This window comes from Polypterus senegalus, chromosome 4 (assembly GCF_016835505.1).
Source record: "Polypterus senegalus isolate Bchr_013 chromosome 4, ASM1683550v1, whole genome shotgun sequence".
NCBI classification, from domain to species: domain Eukaryota; kingdom Metazoa; phylum Chordata; class Cladistia; order Polypteriformes; family Polypteridae; genus Polypterus; species Polypterus senegalus.
The window spans coordinates 249,586,942-249,602,979 of record NC_053157.1 but is presented as its reverse complement, the minus strand read 5'-3'; the positions used below and the strand labels follow the sequence as shown (position 1 = coordinate 249,602,979).

Genomic DNA, 16,038 nt, shown 5'->3' with positions numbered 1-16,038 from the left:
ATCAATTGCTGTTATTCTTACAGCGGCCGTCGCTTTTGTGATGCTGCCTTACAATAAGCGGGCAGTTCATCCTTGCAGTGGGTGTCCCGTGAAAGACTTGCGGGCGTGTCGTGGTGTCGTGGGCATTCTGTGTATGACATATTAGATATTTACCGTGTGCTGCATTTACTCTCTGGTTGCTCTTATGAGACCCTCGTGCTCAGACTTCTTTACGACCACAAGATCAAGCGAAGGTGCGGAAGGTGAGACAAAGTCGAACGTGGGGATTGCGTACGGGTGGGAATGCCAGCAGTGAGGAAGACATGCTGAGCGGCTTTAAATTTGAGGAGGTGCCTGACGCCATGTGGTTCACTTTTAAGTGTTGGGGATTGAGCGCTACATGGAGGAGACGGCACAGCAAATCGCACCTCCACGAGTTTATTGCAGATAACGGGTGTCGTGCACTTTTTAGCTGGTGCTAGGTTAATTTATGTTCCGGTCGGTGTCCCGTGAAATGTAATGCTACATCATCCCATCGCAGGACACACACACACAAAGGTGCGATGCACAAACTAGGGACAATTTAGAATTGTCAATGCACCTAACCTGCATGTCTTTGGACTGTGGGAGGAAACTCACACAGGCATGGGGAGAACATGAAACCTCCACGCAGGGAGGACCCGGGAAGCGAACCCAGGGCTCCCAACTGCGAGGCAGCAGCAATAACCACTGCACCACTGTGCCGCCCAGTGATTATCCATCCATCCTTTATCCAACCCACTATATCCAACTACAGGGACACAGGGGTCTACTGGAGCCAATCCTAGCCAACACAGGGCGCAAGGCAGGCAGCAAACCAGGGCACCAGTCCACCGCAGTGAGTGATTATAATGTTAAAATTTAAATAGCAAAAAACCCTATATTTTAAAATTGGCCAATTTTTCACTGACGCTAACTTATAATGTCATGAACATCTTCCCGAGCAACTCTGCTCCAAATCGATGATATAATCCACCATAGAAACTGCACCCACCCTTTTAACTTTGTCATAATCTGAATTTCCTCATAGATAAAGATCTTTATCTCCTATACAAACACAACATCAAGCCTTTCTATCAGAATAGTCACACCTTCATCTTTGTACAGGTCTTCTGCTCAAATTGACATCACAATGCTGTCCCTGTAAGCGACAGTCCAACCCCAAGTGTGTGTTTTTTATTTCTAAGCTCAGTAACCTGTGTCCATATTAAATCTTCATTTTTCCAGCTCTCGTATGCCTTTTTAGTGTCAAATGCAGGCAGGATTCTATAATTAGCAGCCATACTCTAATATGGATGTTAAACTTAAGTCCAGCAAGGATATCCAACAAAACCCTAAATATGACGGCTTTAATAGACCTGCCATTGCTGTGTCCAAACATGATGGTGCCGTGTAGATAAAGTGTATGCAAATCTCCTTTAATGAAGGTCTGCAAGGCACTTCGATCACATCTGAATTGTTGGATTTGTAAATTTAAACTGTGAGGCAGAGGAGGAAATCAAGAGAAATGTGTCTTTGACCCAGACTTCATGGAGGGCACTGTGACCCTGAAGTGTGCTCATTATTTTTACTGATTTTATGAAGTTAATTCTCCCACTTTTATTTTCACAGGGCTTTCCCATTTCACTTGTCCATACACTGAGGTGTCTAATGGCCTCCAGCTCAGGCTGTCAATGTGAGAAGTGAATCTGAGAAGAGAAGGGCAGACACTTAAAGAGAGAGAAGAGTTTCCCACAGAGCATGGCCTCTGCCAAAGTAGATGGCGTGGATGAAAGAACGGTGGACATTAAAGAAGAGGACTGTGAGCGGCTCGCACCAGAGGATGTGTGTGTGAAGCTGGAGGATCACGAAGAAAGAATTTCAGTTTTTAAGGAGGAGGAGGAGTGCAAGGGGGTGACTGCTGCCATTAAAGCTGAGGATTTGAATGATTTCTCCATTGGTTTTGAACTTCAAAAGCATGAAACTAAGGATATTTTCAAGCAAGATGCCTGTGAAGAATCTCCATCCAGTTTACAGTCCTGGTCCAGTAATACGGGACGACTGGCTATGCAGGAGAATTCTGCAGAGCTGAAATCAGATATATCAGAGTCTGAAGAGAAAATCACTGAGGGAAATGGGAGAGAAGAAGAGTCACCTGGGAGTGTTGGAATAAGTGAGTAATGTGATTAAATATAAAAGAAAGAGCATTTATAAATTTTAACGGTGGGTGCTTTGATGTTTCTAGAAGATTGAAATGAGAGTGGAAAACACGGTTAATTAAACTTGGATCAAGACCACCTGCTCGGGCCCATGATAACAAACAATAGGTTACCTAATAAATGATAAATTAGAAACACTTGGGTGAATACGGAAAAATCTAAAGCAAATGAACATCATGAAGCTTTGACTGAAGTTGTGACGTATGTTAGGCCAACAGCACATTACATTCAATGAAAATATCAAAAGTCATATTTTGTTAAAGACGTGTATATTTCTTAAATTGTGTGGTAGTTAAAGTAGAAATGTCCACAGAAAGAAAGAAATAAGTAAGAATCAAATCCTCACCCCTGTACACTAAATAAGAGTGAATTTGCTCAAGCCAGTGCTCACCTAATATGTGCCTCATCTTTCAAATGGTAACCTCGTGCACTTTGACGTTAACAGTGACAAGAGCTACCTGTACGAGCCATGGTGACATTCAGAGGGTCTCAGGGTCTTCTTTCACGATCTTGTGTTCTGCTCTCAGCCTGAACTTGCTGGGGCAGCATGGCCTGGACAAGTTGGCAGTGGTTTGAAAACTTCACTTGGAGATAATCTTGGGCCCTTCCATCTCCCACAGTCACATCGGGTCTATTTGGAGTCACCACTCCACTTCACCTGCATGTTTTTGGGTATGAGAAGAAGAACCAGAATGACCAGAAACACCATTCAGAGCCCCTATATGGACCAGCTGTGGGCAGGATTTGACCCCAAGACACCTGAGCAATAAAGCAGCTGTGCTAAACACTGTACACCCCTAACGCAGCCAGATATATTTGTATGTTTATTTTTTAGTCCAGATTTGGTTCTACAGGATGTAAATATCACATACTTTAAAATTAAGAAGAGAAAATATAAGTTCAGACACATTATTGTGTAGGAAGTCTCTGATTTGAGTCTTTACAGTCGATATTGATTATCCATTCCATTAGGATTTGCTGATATCAATAATTAAAATACGTTTTTTTTTTCTTCATAATAATAAATTGATATTTAGCCATGCATAAACTTCACATTCCATAATAAAGTTCTACTGCATACAGCACACACAAAGAACATTTACCCATAATGCACACATAATGGAACAAAAACAAGCTGAATAAAACAAAGGCACGTCTTAATCATACTCCACAATTCTAATAAAATGTTCAATTAGGTATTTGTAGCCATCTACTCCGACAGGAAGAAAACGAGATAGTCTTGGTGAACGCTTCAGGTTCTTTTCTATGAATATAAGCATCTCTGCGTGTTCTGAGGACAGTCTGGTCCTCCTGTCATCCACAACGTGTGCTGCCGTACTGAACAGACCCTCACTGTCCTCACTCGTATAAGGAGGGCACAGGTAGGACAATGACTTTAATTGGTCCTCCAGAAAGCCAGTGGCCAAACATCTCTTGTGGTATGAGGTTCACAGAGATAAAGATTCACCTCTGATGCTGCTGACTCAAATATCGTTTTTGTCTTTATTGACAGTTTGTTCATGAATTCTGTAGTTCTGTTGGCGGGGAGTTTCTTTGGATCTCTCGACTGTCTGTTGCTCTGAGTGCTGCTGTGTGGTTGAGACACTGACTCTAAGCAGTTTTTGTGTTTGAGAGTTGCAAATATCTGTGAAATACGTGTGCTTGTACCATTGTTTTATTTTGGGAGAAAATTCATTATGATAATAATATCTGTTACAGAATTCATAACTGTATAGTGACTATTCACACTCAATGCTTATTATGCATAATTAATTAGTATTATTATTATTTTATTTATATGTAAAAACTAGGCTCGTACCATTCTACCCAACAAGCCAATAAGAGGGCTGATTACAATTTCTAACTAATCGACGTCCACTTGATAACGATTTATATTTATGTACCAGCTCGGTAAAACTCTGCATCCCTTTCCTCCCATCTACCTACACATTCACTGAAAGGCTAATAAAAGGGAATTTAGTCAAAATAGCTAATGCCTGGTTAATTAATTATCCAAATAAATCAGTCAACAAGCACTTACTGGCAGATGGAATCGTGGATCTAAATGATCTAAAAGGTGACATCTTCCAGAACTGAAAGTGGCTGGTTGTCCAGGCTTACGAATTCCACTGTTTTTGCTGTCACAGTAAGTCTTTGGCGTTCTTGCTGTCAGTATTATAAGGTTGAGTTTTCCAAGTGCTGCCATTATTGGAGGCCGAGTGAGAGTAGGTGACTGAGCTAGACTAAGCTTGATGGTCGCCTCAGCCTTTGAGCAGCTCATTCTTCACACCAGTCCCTTTTGTGTTGACTTATCAGATGATGAATAAGGTTTGTATTGTTGAAAGTTTTAGCAGAGAATCCTTCATGACTGCCTTCTCCCAGTATGTGGACTGTAACACCTGGGGAAATAGGACTATTGACCTACTGTATGCAAACGTTTAAAACGCCTACAGCGCCACCCCGCTGCCTGCACTTGGAAAAGCAGATCATAACCTGGTTTTGCTTCAGCCTCACTACAAACCAGGAGTGAAGGCGCTACCTACAACCACACGCTCATTCAGAAAGTGGTCCCCTGAGGCAGAGCAGGCTCTGATAGACTGCTTTGGAAATACAAACTGGGATATCCTGCAGGGGTCACATAGTGAGAATATTGAAGAGGCTGTTGACTGCACAACTGATTACATCAACTTCTGTATGGGCATTGTAGTTCCAGTAAGAACAGTACGCTGCTATGCTAACAACAAGCCATGGATTACAAGTGACATCAAAGGCCTTTTGAACCAGAAGAAAAGGGCTTTTAAAGGCGGTGATCAGCATGAGCTCAAGCGCGTGCAGAAGGAACTCTGAGTCCACCTCAGGGCGGAGAAGTAGCAGTACAGGAGAAAGCTGGAGCAGAAGTTGCAGAATAACAGCATGAAGGAAGTGTGGGATGGGATGAAGAGCATCACAGGCTGCAGCTTGAAGCGAGGTGCCACTATCGAGAGAGAAGTGGAGAGAGCAAACCAAATGAACAACTTCTTTAATAGGTTTGACCATTCTAACCCACTCTCACCTCGGAATACTGCATCCTCTAACCATCCTTCTGCTGATACCAGCATAGGAGAGATATCCCCACCCACAATTACAGCACCGCAGGTGAGCAGAGAGCTGAGGAGACTTCATGCCAGCAAAGCAGTGGGTCCAGATGGAGTATCGCCACGACTGCTGAACGCCTGTGCGTTGGAGCTAGGGAGTCCTCTACATCGCATCTTTAACCTGAGTCTGGAACAGGGGAGAGTCCCGAGGCTTTGGAAAACATCTTGTATCACCCCAGTCCAAAGGTATCATGTCCTAGTGAGCTGAATGACACCAGCAAGACCAAGGAACTGGTAGTGGATTTTAGGAGGCCCAGGCCCCTCATGGACCCCATGATCATCAGAGGAGACTGTGTGCAGAGGGTGCAAACCTATAAATACCTGGGAGTGCAGCTGGATAGGGTTAGGGTTAAATTGGACTGATCTTCCAATACTGATGCTCTGTGAAAGAGAGGACAGAGCCGACTATACTTCCTTAGAAGGTTGGCGTCCTTCAACATCTGCAATAAGATGCTGCAGATGTTCTACTAGACGGTTGTGGCGAGTGCCCTCTTCTATGCAGGCATAAAGATGAAGGATGCCTCACACCTGGACAAAATTGTTAGGAAGGCAGGCTATATTGTAGGAATGAAGCTGGACAGTCTGACATCCGTGGCAGAGCAACGGGCGCTGAGCAGGCTCCTGTCAATCATGGAGAATCCACTGAATCCACTGAACAGGATTATCTCTAGACAGAGGAGTAGCTCCAATGACAGACTGAGGAGATCATTCCTCCCCCACACTATGCGACAATTCAATTCCACCCAGGGGGGTAAATGCTAACATTAGTCAAAGTTATTGTCTTTTTTTACATGCATTTTTTTTTTATAACTCTTTAATTTTTTTTTTTTTTTTTTATCAGTATACTGCTGCTGGATTATGTGAATTTCCCCTTGGGATTAATAATCTATCCCCCTTGGGATTATCTATCTATCTATCTATCTATCTATCTATCTATCTATCTATCTATCTATCTATCTATCTATCTATCTATCTATCTATCTATCTATCTATCTATCTATCTATCTATCTAATATTACAAACCGTAAATTTGCTATCTCTTGTAGGATGGCAATAAAACTGTTAGACTTACTAGGACGTCTTTCTGTATTTTGGTATTGTTGGAATGTTGTCTTGCATGCTTTTTATTATTCAAAATCGGATGTTAAGATCAGCTAATTTGCCATTTGATGTGAAAATTGGCTGCTTTTGATTTGTGATCGATTGATCAGATCAGCCCTGACTTTACCAGGTTAGAGAAAGGTGGAGAAATTGAACAGACAGCAGCAGAACATGTAAAGACCACACACAAAGTGGCCAGACCATAAATGGCACCTCAGTGTGAGGAAGGAATTCCAACCAGTGTGCCACCATTTGTACTGTTTCATTTATTTTAAAAGGCGGGTAGTGGTTTGGAGTTTGGACATCAAACCCCGAAGTTGAAGGTTCAAATTCAGCTATTGACACCATGTGACCTTGAGCAAGTCACGTGACCTGCCTGTGCTCCTGTTGAAAAACAAGAGAAATGTAAACAGTTCTTTCTCAAATGTTGTAAGTTGCCTTGGTGTCAGGAAAAAAAATAATAATGATATTTAAAATGTTTGTGTTATTTCAGAATTGCAGAAGAATGGCAGCTTCTCTCCACCCTCATTTGGTCAGCCCTCTCTTCAATACAAAGAGAAAGGTATGAAGATTCACACAGGAAAAAAATATCATTGTCATGAATGTGGCAAGCATTTCTCAAGGATCCAGAATTTTAACAAGCACAAAAAAAATCACTCTGGACAGCAGAAACCCCATTGCTGTAAAGAATGTGGCAAACGATTCTCAATGAGATGCCATCTTGAGTACCACAGAAGAATCCACACAGGAGAAAAACCCCATTGCTGTCCAGAATGTGGTAAGTCGTACTCAAGCAGAAGCCATCTTCAGAGGCACAGAATAATCCACACAGGAGAAAAACCTCATTGCTGTCCAGAATGTTGTAAGTCATTCTCCAGTAGAAGCCATCTTCAGAGTCACAGAAGAATCCACATAGGAGAAAAACCTCATTGCTGTCCAGAATGTGGTAAGTTGTTCTCATGTAAAAGCTATCTTAAGAGGCACAGAAGAATCCACACAGGAGAAAAACCTTATTGTTGTCCAGAATGTGGAAAACAATATTCTGACAAACAAAGTTTTCAAAGGCACACAGAAATTCATACTGGACAGAATCCATATTGATGTTCTCAATGTGGAAAAAGGTTTTTCAACATTAGCTGTTTTCAAGTACACACACACTAACTCACACGGAAGAGAAAATGCAGTATGTATGTTCTATATTTGGCAAATGTCGTGCAAGCCAGAACTGTCTTATAGACAGGCCAAAATCCACACTGGAGAAAAATCTTTTTGCTGATCTGAATGGGTAAACGATTCTTAGATTTATACTCATTTCAGTGCCACATCAGAACTCATACTGCAGAGAAGCCTTATTGTTGTCCTGAATGTGATCGGCAATTCTCACAACAAAGCACCCTACTGAGTCAAATGAGACTTCACACCGGAGAGAAACCTCACCATTACTTGGAATGTGGCAAACAATTCTCACACCTTAATTCTCTGTATAATCATAGTAGAAGTCATACTGGAGAGAAGCCTTACAGTTGTAATGAATATGGAATGTGATTCTCATATAACAGTTGTCTTCACAAACATAAAATAATTCATTCTGGTAAGAAAGAAAAATGTTCTGACTGTGGCAAGCTTTCCTCAGACAGCACGACTCTTAAAGATCACATGAGAATTCACTCTGGAGGAAAAACCCTAATACTGACCAGAATGTGGCAAACGATTCTCACGTCCAAGCACACTTAGGTGCCACAGAATGATCCACATTGGTGAGAAGCAGTATACCTGTTCTGAATGTGGTAAAGGGTACTATTCCAGAAGAAGTTTTCAGAGACACACACAAAGTCATATTGGAGTAAAGCCTGTCCCAGAAACGACAAATGATGTTTCTATTGGTTCCTCAACCATAAAAAATGAATAATTCTGAATGAGGAAAGGACTCCAGGTTAAAGTGGTTAATAAGTACATAAGAATAGTGGAGAAAACACTGAAAGTGGCAAACAGATCCTAGAAGTAAGGTAACCTCAGAGCCACATATGAATTCTATGGAAAAATAATTTTACGGTAACATAGCATTCATCTTAAAGTTATAGCATTAAAAGTTAATAAATGTGGGAAAACAAATAATGGTCAAGTGAACAACAAAATGTAAACTGAAATATAAGATATTGGTTTAAAAATACTGAGATGGGCAAGTAAATAAAGAATGTACCAGAAGAAAGGTTGATGTGATATACAAAATGTACTGAAAGATGCCTAAGACATCAGCAGATTTACTTTAAGCAAAAAGAATGGACAATTGTTATCTGCACTGAAATGTCAAGGGTGATGGTGCAACTCAAAGGTGTAAGAAGAACCAGAATATAATATAGCTGACTTTTATTTTATATAAATCATTTGGGTGTAAACCAACTGTTATGCATATGTAAGAATTTAAAACTAAATCTACAATATATTTAATGTTACAAATAATTGGATTGAATGTGTGATGTGCATACACCTTGGTATTAATGCGCACGTTACTGCTAGAACTTGTTACACACATAAAATGACGAAAGTTTGAAAATTGCTACATTTGTGTCTGTCTTTATTAATATACTAGTTTACTGTTGGTTTAAGTGTAAAAACACAACAGAATTGGCGACAAGAAAAAAAAACCTGCCGCATGCTGAATGTTCAAAATAAACTGAGCTCCGCTTTACATCGAGTGAATTGTCCATGTTTTCTATATGCCGCATGGCGTAATGAAGTGTGCACTCTGGGCCTGCAAGAAGAGACACTGATAAAAGAGAGAAGTGAGTAAAGAAAATCTTAAGAATTTGAAACAAAATGTATGGATGTGTATGACAAATGGCTGCTTTTGACAGCACTTAGGAGGAATGGGCTACTTACATTGAGAGACTTGAGCAGTACTGCCTTGCAAACAATATCGGGAATTCGAGGAAGGTCGTTGTGCTTTTAAGTGTAATGGGTCTGAAAACTTATAATCTGTTGCGCAGTCTAGTGGCACCATTGAAACCTGCAGAAAAATCATTTAAAGATATTGTGGATGTATTGCAAGCACATTTGAACCTGAAGACGATGGTTATTGCTGAGCGGTTTCGCTTTCATAAACGGGATAAGCAGAAACACGAGTCAATTACAGACAACCCAGCCACAGGAATGCACAAAACCGTGTGTTTCTTCGTGCCGGTCCCAAGCCTGGATAAATGGGCAGGGTTACATCAGGAATGGCATCCAGTGTAAAACTTTGCCAAATAAATATGCGGAGAACAATACAAATTTCCATACCGGATTTGTCGAGCCCCGGGTTAACAAAGACTGCCAATAGGGTGCTGGTGGAAATTGTGCTACTGTTGGCCGAAGAAGAAGGAGAAGAAGAGGGTGTCAGACGTGTCCGGAGGCAGAAGGAGAGGAGGGAGGTAAAGAGAGTGGAACTGAGGATAGGAACTTTGAATGTTGGCAGTATGACTGATAAGGGGAGAGAGTTAGCAGATATGATGGAGAGAATGAAGGTTGATATATTGTGCGCTCAAGAGACTAAATGGAAGGGGAGTAAGGCCAGGTGGATCGGTAGTGGATTCAAATTGTTCTATCATGGTGTGGATGAGAGGAGAAATGGAGTAGGAGTTATTCTGAAGAAACAGTAGGTTAAGAGTGTTTTGGAGGTGAAAAGAGTGTCAGACAGAGTAATGATTATGAAGCTGGAAATTGGAGGTGTGATGATGAATGTTGTTAGTGCATATGCCCCACAAGTTGGGTGTGCAATAAATGAGAAAGAAGATTTTTGGAGTGAGTTGGATAAAGTGATGAACAGTGTACCCAAGGGACAGAAAGTTGTGATTGTAGCAGATTTCAATGGGCATGTTGGTGAATGGAACAGAAGAGACAAGGAAGTGATGGGTAGGTATGGTGTCAAGGAGAAGAATGAAGGTCAGAGGATAGTGGATTTTGCCAAAAGGATGGACATGGCTGTGGTGAATACGTATTTTAAGAAGAGGGAGGAACACAGGATTACCTAGAAGAGTGGAGGAAGATGCACACAGGTAGATTACATCCTATGCAGAAGAGTCAATCTGAAGGAGATTGAAGACTGCAAAGTGGTGGCAGGGGAAAGTGTAGTTAAGCAGCATAGGATGGTGGTCTATAGGATGATGTTGGAGATCAAGAAGAGGAAGAGAGTGAGGGCAGAGCCAAGGATCAAATGGTGGAAGTTGAAAAAGGAACACTGCAATGCTGAGTTTAGGGAGGAGGTGAGACAGACACTGGGTTGCAGTGAAGAGTTACCAGACAGCTGGGAAACTTCAGAAGATGTAGTAAAGGTGACAGCAAGAAGGGTGCTTGGTGTGACATCTGCACAGAGGAAGGAGGAAAAGGAAACCTGATGATGGAATGGGGAAGTACAGGAGAGTATACAGAGGAAGAGGATGGTGAAGAAGAAGTGGGATAGTCAGAGAGATGCAGAAAGTAGACAAGAGTACAAGGAGATAAGGCGCAAGGTGAAGAGAGAGGTGGCGAAGGCGTATGATAAGTTGTATGAGAGGTTGGACACTAAGCAGGGAGAAAAGGACCAGTGGGCTAGACAGAGTGGCCGAGCTGGGAAAGATGTGCAGCTGGTTAGGGTGGTAAAAGATAAAGATGGAAACATACTCACAAGTGAGGAGAGTGTGTTGAGCAGATGGAAAGAGTACTTTGAAAGGCTTATGAATGAAGAGAATGAGAGAGAGAAGAGGTTGGATGATGTAGAGATAGGGAATCAGGAAGTGCAACGGATTAGCCAGGAGGAAATAAGGACAGCGATGAAGAGGATTAGGAATGGAAAAGCCGTTGGTCCAGATGACATACCTGTGGAGGCGTTTAGGAGAGATGGCCGTGGAGTTTTTAACCAGATTGTTTGAAGGAATCTTGGAAAGTGAGAGGATGCCTGAGGAGTGGAGAAGAAGTGTACTGGTGCCAATATTTAAGAGTAAGGGGATGTGCAGGACTGTAGTAACGACATGGGGATAAAATTGATGAGCCACTTCATGAAGTTATGGGAAAGAGTTGTTTAAGCTAGGTTAAGAAGTGAGGTGATTATTAGTGAGCAGCAGTATGGTTTCCTGCCAAGAAAGAGCACCACAGATGCGATGTTTGCTCTGAGGATGTTGATGGAGAAGTTTAGAGAAGGCCAGAAGGAGATGCATTGTGTCTTTGTGGACCTGGAGAAAGCATATGAGAGGGTGCCACGAGAGGAGCTGTGGTATCGTATGTGTCAGTCGGGAGTGGCAGAAAAGTACGTAAGAGCTGTACAGCATATGTACGAGGGAAGTGTGACCGTGGTGAGGTCTGTGGTAGGAGCGCCGGATGAATTCAAGGTGGATGTGTGATTACATCAGGGATCGGCTCTGAGCCCTTTCTTATTTGCAATGGCGATGGACTATGGCAAATCAAATTATCATTCAGAGATATCTTTAAAACATTTAAAGATATCTTGAACACATTTAAAGATATCTCTAAATCTTTGAAGATATCTCTAAATATTTCCAGATATCTTTAAATCATTTGAGATATCTCTTAATTATTTAAAGATGTCTTTAAATGATTTGCAGATATCTTTAAATGAGCGCTTGCGTATTTAAAGATATCTTTAAATGATTTGCAGATATCTTTAAATGAATTACAGATATCTTTAAATCACTTCCTCTTTATTTAAAAGTTGTACTCATTATTCAAAAATCACATCACTTCCTGTGAAAGGCTTCCGTTAATCGTTCGTGTATTATAGAATTACAAATATACTTGTATTTCTGTTTTCCAACGTGCGAGTAGTGCAGTGTCACAATCACGCCCCAGAGGTAATGCTCAACATTCATTTTATAGTAATTTTTCACAGTTTTAATCATATACAGCACCGTTTCACACAAAATATCAATGGCAGCTGCCGCACGTTTGGGTTTCTTTAGTTCAAATAAAGGCGGTCGTTTCCAGTCCGACTCCTCGATATTTTACCTTTTTATTCTGGCGTTAGGATTTTTTTCTAGATTTTTTTGTCCATGTGTGAAGAATATGAAATATGAGAACGATTGTTTGCGCCGTTTATGTTTGCTGTGCATAAGTTTCTCGCAGCGCTGGTTATTTACTTATTTATATGAAAGGCAATTTCGACATGTTTATCATGCGGCTTTCCTACGTAGACGACATTTAGATACATCTGTGCTTGTGTGTACTGTTTAGCTTTCCTTTTGCAGATCACATGTCGAGAGAGGGGTGAAGTCCAGCGAGTGTTAGCCCAGGCGCTGACATTCGGACATCAAGCAGAAGAAGAACTTGGAGCAGACATGGAAGGGCAGAACTCGGCTGCAGATTCTGAAGCGGCCGCACTTGTTCGCGAAACTAGAGCCTTATTTCAAAGACGTTCAACTGCAGAGACGAATCACAGAAGAGGAGGTGATGACTAAATAACTTCCAAGTCGTGATACGGAATAATTCACTTCATAATTAAAAATTGCCCGTTTATCACGATTAATTCATGATGGAACCTTATATCCACTTTCCTTTGCAAGTTTGTCAGTCAGTCAGTCGGTCGGTCATTACACAACCAGCTATATCGTAACACAGGGTCACGGGGGTTTTGTATTTTAATTATAATAAGCGCATACTAACAAACGTGATGTATTAGTTTTAAACTAATTCGTGAAACATGACCTCCCACTGTATTTTTATAGGCAGAAAATATAAAGGACGGGTTAGAGGCGATATTTGGAAAAGTAACTTGTTTCTGTTACAAAAACACAATGCAGACTTTGTCCCTTCACCATTAGAAATGGCCAGGTTGACAAGAAATGGTCTAGGTTAGTAATTTTAATTTAGGTGTCTATATTTTGGCAGGTAAAGTATAAATTTTATTAATTATGAAGTGATTTCAACATCTGTAATTACAGTCTATAACTAAAACCTCAAAAGTGTTGTAAAATGTAATATTACAAAGAAATGGCTGTAGTTAACAATTTCAAATATTGTAGGTGTTCCTAAACATGAACAGCCTGGTTTTACTGAAAGATATGGCTCAAAGTCAATAATTCAAAGGAAATGGAATTTTTCTCGTTTTGAGAAGTTTGTACAGGATAGCTTTCCTGAAGCACCATTGCATTTGACCGGCTTCACCTTTGCAAAAGCAGAGAAAGGCAGACGTCTTAAAAAACTTGCTGCAACAACAATAAATGATTTAGAATTGGAAATTGGAAAAGGGAAGATTTTTGTAGTTCCTGGACAAGATCTACCTCTACCAGTTCAGGTTTGGAAGCAAACTTGTATTATAAATGAATATTGATAATATAAGTGTGAATATTTTTTCATTTGTTTCATTTTCACAGTACCATTTTGCAAAAGAAATCAACAGGCAGTTAAATTATTTCATTGAAAGTACAAAGTTGCAGGTCTGTCACCAACAGCTAATATAATATTTGATCCTGATGTCTTTATGTCATTAAAGTTGTCTGTTAAAAGAAAATGATGCCAGTATCTATCTATCTATCTATCTATCTATCTATCTATCTATCTATCTATCTATCTATCTATCTATCTATCTATCTATCTATCTATCTATCTATCTATCTATCTATCTATTGCATATAGTGCCTATTTATCCACAACCATGTGCATGCATTATATAGCTGCTAGCATCATTTTTATATTGTCATACAGCTGACAGAAGCAGGAATGTCCTCAGTTACGTTTGCTGACAGACCTGAAACCAACTTGCAAAATGAAGGTCAGACCCAATTAGAAGAAGTGCATGATGCTTTGAGCTCAGAAATTCATCATGTAGGGAACAACCAGGAGAGGCTAAATGTCAATGTACAGACTATAGAAGACAGTCATCCCCAACATGAGGTAAGGGTATATTTCACAGTACTTCTTTAAGAAGTTGATAAAGTGTGCCAGCAGCTGGCAGGAGTTTACCATGCAAAGGCACCACTAAAATGAAATATGGTGGATGTTTGCAGTTGAATGTACTTTGACAGTAGGAGTGGTCCCAATCTGTATATACTTATAATGTATAGATGTCTTGTACAGCATTAGAGGGGGTCATTTGCAAAAGGAAGCAAAGGTTGTGACCTGTAGTGCTGGCCCAGCCCCTGGAAACTACCTGCTAGTCAGGGCCACCTCACAAGTTGCATACATTTCTCTATACTGAAATACCAGAATTCATTATTTCAAATTCTAAGATTAATAAGAGGATGTCTCTTGTATGTTTGTTAGATAGAGAATGCAAGTGTGGTTTATGTATTCTTTACAGATGAAGCATTCTACTAGATAGAGGTGACTGTGTGCAGAGGGTGCAGACCTATAAATATCTGGGAGTGCAGTTGGATGACAAATTGGACTGGACTGCCAATACTGATGCTCTATGTAAGAAAGGTCAGAGCCGACTATACTTTCTGAGAAGGTTGGCATCCTTCAACATCTGCAGTAAGATGCTGCAGATGTTCTACCAGACAGTTGTGGCGAGTGCCCTCTTCTACGGTGGTGTGCTGGGAGGCAGCATAAAGATGAAAGACGCCTCACGCCTGGACAAACTTGTTAAGAAGGCAGGCTCCATTGTAGGAGTAAAGTTGGACAGTTTAACATCTGTGGCAGAGCGACGGGCACTAAGCAAACTCCTGTGAACATGAAGAATCCACTGCATCCACTGAACAGTGTCATCTCCAGGCAGAGGAGTAGCTTCAGTGACAGACTTTTGTCACCGTCCTCCACTGACAGACTGAGGAGATCATTCCTCCCCCACACTATGCGACTTTTCAATTCCACCCAGGGGAGTAAATGCTAACATTAATTTTATTTTTATTTTTTTCATTTTTAATTACTATTTAATTTAATATTGTTTTTTTGTATCAGTATACTGCTGCTGTATTATGTGAATTTCCCCTTGGGATTAATAAAGTATCTATCTATCTATCTATTACAATGTGAATGTTATACTGTATTGCAATTACTTAAAATGTGTTTTTACTATACCTAGACTGCATTTTTTCTAAAATTGTATTTATTTAGTAAAGCAAAAATGTATTTTAGGGTTATATACACTATTTATTTTTAGACTCCTGTCTTAGATGTTGAAGTTAGAGAAGAGTCAGTTCAGAGAGTAGCAGATGTTACAAACCAACCAGAGGTATGCAAACATTTTCACATTTTTGTTTAAATATAAAAGAATATGATAAAAACATAGTGCCTGTTTGTTTGTATTACGGAATTGTACAAATTTACCAATCTAAAGCAAGTTTAATTTGAAAATCACTTGTGTATAAATAGAAAAAAATGTGTACATTTCACATTGTGTTCCAATGTAAACCTTAATGTAAAGATAGAGAGAAATTTCAGGATTCTTTAACTGGATATTAATTAAAAACATCCTTTTAATAACACCATAGGATTAGGTTTTACAGTAGGAGCTGCAATGCTGAAACCAAAGGCAAAATACTGTAGTTCTAGCAAGAGGTATATATCTTTAAGCTCATAAATTCTGGTACAGTTATAACACCTCTATGGTTTCCAGCATTTAGTTTCTTATTAATCTTTATTTAAGTTTATAAGTACAAGGATTTATTAATAAAACATTC

At 40.2% G+C, this 16,038-nt stretch overlaps 2 protein-coding genes across 3 annotated transcripts in view; both read left to right on the top strand.

Moving 5' to 3' along the window:
• The window catches only part of LOC120528441 (zinc finger protein 260-like), a 413,573-nt gene that overhangs the window by 6,976 nt on the left and 390,559 nt on the right, over nucleotides 1–16,038 (top strand). The gene's annotated exons all lie outside the window — the stretch shown is intronic.
• LOC120528448 (gastrula zinc finger protein XlCGF7.1-like) lies at nucleotides 1,997–8,558 on the top strand. The gene is made up of 2 exons (XM_039752611.1): nucleotides 1,997–2,170; nucleotides 6,945–8,558. Exons 1-2 carry the CDS (start codon nucleotides 2,065–2,067, stop codon nucleotides 7,550–7,552), a joined length of 714 nt encoding a protein of 237 aa, XP_039608545.1. The 5' UTR covers nucleotides 1,997–2,064; the 3' UTR covers nucleotides 7,553–8,558.